This window comes from Dipodomys merriami, unplaced genomic scaffold (genome assembly GCF_024711535.1).
Source record: "Dipodomys merriami isolate MVZ:Mamm:240054 unplaced genomic scaffold, mDipMer1.0.p SCAF_37, whole genome shotgun sequence".
NCBI classification, from domain to species: Eukaryota; Metazoa; Chordata; class Mammalia; order Rodentia; family Heteromyidae; genus Dipodomys; species Dipodomys merriami.
Window position 1 is genome coordinate 2,579,869 of NW_027205270.1, and position 5,343 is coordinate 2,585,211.

At 49.9% G+C, this 5,343-nt stretch overlaps 1 protein-coding gene across 1 annotated transcript; it reads left to right on the forward strand.

Annotated features, from left to right (window-relative positions):
• Positions 1 to 1,407: 1,407 nt before the first annotated feature.
• Positions 1,408 to 5,007, forward strand: LOC138804637 (probable N-acetyltransferase CML1). Its single transcript, XM_069988983.1, has one exon. It carries the CDS (start codon positions 1,408 to 1,410, stop codon positions 2,089 to 2,091), a length of 684 nt encoding a protein of 227 aa, XP_069845084.1. The 3' UTR covers positions 2,092 to 5,007.
• The last annotated feature ends 336 nt before the right edge of the window (positions 5,008 to 5,343 follow it).

The window sequence follows — 5,343 nt, forward strand, 5'->3', positions numbered from 1 at the left end:
CCTTTGAACAATGAAATCAGTGCCTTTTCTTCCAGCAAGGTTTGGCAAATGCTGGCTTCCCCTGTCATGCACTTCAGGAGCCAAGAGAGGAGAAAGACAGAGCCTTAAATGCTCCACCAGGGCAGGGCACAGAGGCAGAGGCTGAGCTGCTGTGGGAAAGGAATCATTCTTCCTTCCAGGAAGGAGAGGCCATGGAGAAAGGATTGCCTTTCATTGGTGCCTGGCCTGACTTAGGAGTCCCATCCTTAGCTAACATATCCAGAGCTCACAGCAACTTCCCACTGTCCTAGCCTGTCCGCTGGATGTTAGCTGTGCTGGGGAGGATGCCTGTAGCAGGTTTATTGACACCAGTGCAGAAAGGGGGTTGGCAGAGAGGCGGAGTGTATGAGATCAGGTTCAGCGTGAGCACAGGAAGCTCAGTGTGTGCTCAGGAAACCAATTGGAGACCAAATGCATCCAATGAGAGATGCTGCAGCCTAAAAGGAGCAAGAAGAGAGGGCTGGCAGGCCTCCCATGACTGTGCAAGCACTTTGGCAGGGGTTCTGCAGGAATCACGTGGTCACCAGACTTTGAATTTCTGCTCTCACTCCCCAGTTCTTTGTGTGCAGTTTTGTGATTACATAAGAGAAAGCCAGTGAGGCACCAACCCGGATCTGCTCCATAGAGATCAGACAGGACCCACACAGACTCTTCTAGACACCACTTGGAGGCTGAGGCCATGCTGGACGATCTCGACTCTAGAAGGTGAGAGATGATTGGGGGGGGGTAGGGTCTCCTGGGACTGCCCAGGACCTTCAGGGACTCAGAAGTGAAGTATGTTGTGTTTGGTTCCTTGCCATGTCTGCAGACAAGCCCTGTATACACAAGCTGGAAAAGAGCTTTGCAGAAAGTTATGCTTAGAAACACAAGATTCTGGACTCTGGAGAGGAAACAAAAAGCCGGTTACATAAGAAAGTCCTGTGACAAGGAGTCATGGCAATGTACCATGAAGTTTCTCCTCATGGGACAAGAGGGAGAGAGGGGAAGGGAAGATAGGGATGTGTATGAATTTCATGCAAGATCCTCAAAAAGATCCTAAAGTGAGGAATGTTTTACCCTGTGAACACACAGGCTTAGAGAGGTGAAGTTGCCTGCCAAATACTTCCCAGCTAGAAAGGGGAAGAACATAGGGTTTCAAGAAGCTGTTTCTGATCTCACACCTTCTCCCAGTGGTGAGGTCATGTTTCCTCCTGAGTGACAGCAGAAAGAAATGGCCTTGAGCAGGCTCTCTATGGCTCCTGGGGCCTGAGAAGCAAGGAGCTCACTCACCTGGTATTCTCTGTCTCCTACAGGGCTGTAGGGAAGGTGTTCAGATAGATCAAGTCCTGGCTGGTGAACCCTGAGATTTCAAGTTATAGACGTCTCTCCATGGCTCCATATCACATCCGCAAGTACCAGGAGCGGGACCACAAAAGGGTGCTGGAGTTGTTTATCAGTGGCATGGAAGGAAACAGCCCTGCCACCTTCCGTCTCATGCTGACGTGGCCTCAAAGCCTGCTGCTCTTAGTTGGGCTGCCTGTTGCCATGCTCTTGTTCTCTGGCTCATGGCTTCTGGCCATTGTCTGCTGCTTCACCCTGCTCCTGTTCCTCTGGCTCTATGCCAGATATCCCTGGAAAACACATGTGGCTAAATGTTTGCACACAGACATGGCTGATATCACCAGACACTACCTGAGCACACCTGGCTCCTGCTTCTGGGTGGCTGAGTGTGGGGGGCAGGTGGTGGGCATGGTGGCTGCCCAGCCTGTCAGGGATCCCCCCTTGGGGAAGAAGCAGTTGGAACTGTTTCGACTCACTGTGGCTTTGGAGCACCGAGGAGAAGGAATAGCAAAAGCCCTGGTCAGGACTCTTCTCCAGTTTGCCCGGGACCAGGCCTACAATGAAGTTGTCCTTGTGACCAGTGTAGTGCAGCAAGGTGCTCAGGCCTTATACCAGCATATGGGCTTTCGAAAGACACATGAAGGCTTTTGGGACCTGACCCCGTGGCCAATGGCTCTTGGTACAATCTATTTAACATACCACATCTCTTCTCCTCAGGAAGGGCGGCTGTAATACTTAATCACATACATATTCATACGTATATATCCAGTTTATCCTGCCATGGTTAACACTCAGTTCCTGACATTTCATTAGTACAGCAGTGGTACTCACTAGACACTCTGTTGCAAATGCACAATACAACTTGTGGGTGAGGAGGGAAGTAATGACATTGTCCAAAAAGTAATGTACTCTTTGCCTGACTTATGTAACTGTAGCCCTTCTCTGTATATCAATTTTATAATAACAATGTTTAAAACAAAAAATACTTGTATTTCATAGTGTTACACATATGTAATCCCTGCACTTGGCAGACTACGGCAGAAATATTGTGAGTTTGAAGCCAGTATGGGCAACACAGAAACACTGCAAAACCTCTGTAGCTTAGGCCTGCCTGGTACAAGCCAATAGAAGGATGAACAGAAGGACAAGACCTGTACATGGGGTAAACTTGTTTTCCAGCCCCATATCCCACAAAGCAAGCAAAAAACTCTTATGTCTTATTGGATCATGAAGGAGAAAATCTAAACCTAGGCAGGAAGTAACCCCCAAAAAAGTAATCCAAAAGACTATGTGGACAGAAGTCAAGTAGAAGAAAAGATTTATTGCCAGCAGAGCTGACAAGGCCAAGTTCTCATGAGGAAAGGGAGAAAATGGCGCCGTCTGGCTCCTTGGAGGCTCCTTTTATATTGGGGGCCGGAAGTGGGCGGTGCCTTGCTACTGCGCATGCGCTGCCTTGGAGGGCAGAGATTAGGCCTGCGTTGTGGGTGTTTCCTTACATTTCTTCCCTTTTTGGTTTAATATGTACAGTACTGGGCGGAGAATATGGACAAAGGCCTTTTCTTCTGGAGCTACCTCCTGCTGAGAGGGGCACTGTAGTCAATGAAGGGGAGAGGGACGCCAGGCACTGTACACAAAGCTGGCCAAGGTCATGTGGTTATGAAGATGTTACTTGTCCAGAGCAGGGTCCTCTGGGTCCTCAATGACTGGAGGAAGACAGGGTCCAATCTGTTTTATCCGTATAGACAGGGGTCCACTTGGCACAGATGTATGTGAGCGCCCATCAGGCACCTGATGTTTAACATGTGAATCCAATGTGGACAGACCTGAACCTGCACGGCTGTGGGAGTAGAGAGTTACTGAGTAGGGTCCCTCCCACTTAGCAGACAGCTTGGTGGAACTAGGTGCCCATGGCAGGTAATTTCTTGAAAAGTACACTAGGTCCCCAGCCTTGATGGAAGGCTCGGAGAGCACTGTGGAGGGCTTAGGTTCATATTGGTCCACATACTTGCAGAGAAAAGTGCGCAGGTGCTGAAGGAGAGAGGACAGCATTGGGGAGGGGGAAAGGGGAGTCGGATCTGGAATGGGTAATAGGGTTGAGGGGTTTAATGGAAGGCAGGACTGGAAGGTTAGCATGGGGTCCTCTACCAGCGACACTGAAGGGAGACAATACTGGAGGGAGACATAGTTTGCAACCCCTTGTAGGTTAGTAACTCAGAGAGATGATGGTGGGAGAGGATGGTAAGGTTTGCACCAAAGGTTAGTGGGTTTTTTTTTTTTTTTTTGACTCTGTAATAGGACAGAAGAGGTGGCTAGAACACGAAGGCAAAGAGCCCAGCCCCTAGTGGTGGGGTCTAGGCATTTCGACAAGTAAGCAACCAGTGCAAATGAAGGTTAGCAATAGAGGGGTTGAGGGTATCCCACATCTTGGGGTCCACCTCAAAGGGTGAAAAAGGGAAATCTGAGGGGTTGCTAGGTGAGCCTACTAAAGGCATCAAAAAGGAGATCGTGGGGGGGGGGGGCTAATCAATATGTGTCAATTGGGAAGGGCATAGGGTAATAGAGGCTCCAAATTTGACCAAAAGGTCTCTGCCCAGCAGTGGAACTGGGCAGTGAGGAATAACAAGGAAGGAATGACAGGTTACGCCTGAAAAAAGACAAAGGGGAGGGGTATAAGGTTTTCTCTCCATCCTGACTATGGAAGTATCAGTTAGGTAGGTCTGGCCATGGAACCCAGTGAGCAACTGTGTCCACCAAAATCAAGGTCATCCTACCTGCAACCATGATTGTCACCCTGGGCTCCTGTGCGGTGATGGGAGTGTTCAGGGCCAGGAGTTCAGGACTGCCTCAGTCTTCTCTGGCTGCCAGTCCCTGAGTGCCAGGAGGGGGCATTGGGGCCTTCCTGGATGGCCATCATCCTTGAGAGGATGATGGACAGTCCACGGTCCAGTGCCCTGAAACTTTGCACTTGGGCCATGGTTGGATTGGCTCACGTGGCTGTGGGCAGGCTGGGCCCCTATGGCCTGGCAGGCCACAATGGTAGGACAACTTCTTCAGGGGGCGGGTTTCCATCCAGTGTCCCTTTTGACCACAGACATAGCAGGGCTCAGGTGGACCCTGTCGGGAAGGGGTTGGTTGCAAAGCTAGAGGCTGGTAGATTTTGACTCGCATCTGGTACTTGAGCTGTTTGGCCTTTTCCTCCCTGCAGGATACACCTTAAAGGCTGCCTCCATAGCCTCACTAGTGGGTGTTAGTGGCCCCCTGTCTAGTTTTTTTTTTAATTTATCCCAGATGTCTAGAGTGGATTGATTAATAAAATGAGTCATTAAACAGCGCTGTTTGTCCACAGACTCGGGATCTAGGTTAGTATATTGAAGGAGGGTCTGATTCAGTCTGGCCCAAAAGGCAGATGGGTTTTCATTTTTGTCTTGTGTGACCATGGGCTTTTGTCATAGTCAATGGCTTTGTGGTCTGCCTGTTTGAGACCCTTAATTATACAGGCAGTAAATTGGTTTCCCCTTTGGCGATCACCCTGAGAATTTTAATCCCAGTGAGGCTCCTGGTCAGGCACTGCCTTGGTCCCAATTGGGTGATGGGAGTGGTCCTGTGGATCTCATCTGCATAGCAGCAGACCTTTTCCCAAACATTCGGCTGTTCCCCTGGTAAAAGGGAATTACTCAAGATTAAGTATATATCACGCCAGGTTACCTCATAGGATAGGAATACATGCCTGTAGGTGGATTCCTGGAGAAAGATCCCAGGCGTGTCTTGATCTGTGCTCGGTCATTTAATGAGAACGGCATGTGCACTGTGACTATACCATCAGCCCCTGCCACCTCAGGAATGGGAGAACGTGGGCTGAGGTAGAACTCTGATCTGTAGCAGGCTCTTGGGCCTGGGTAAGGATAGTACTCAATGTTTCTGAGGCAGCTGGTTCCCAGTGGCCAGGCCAGGCACGCTTTTGTCCTGGGGTGGAAGAAGGGGTGC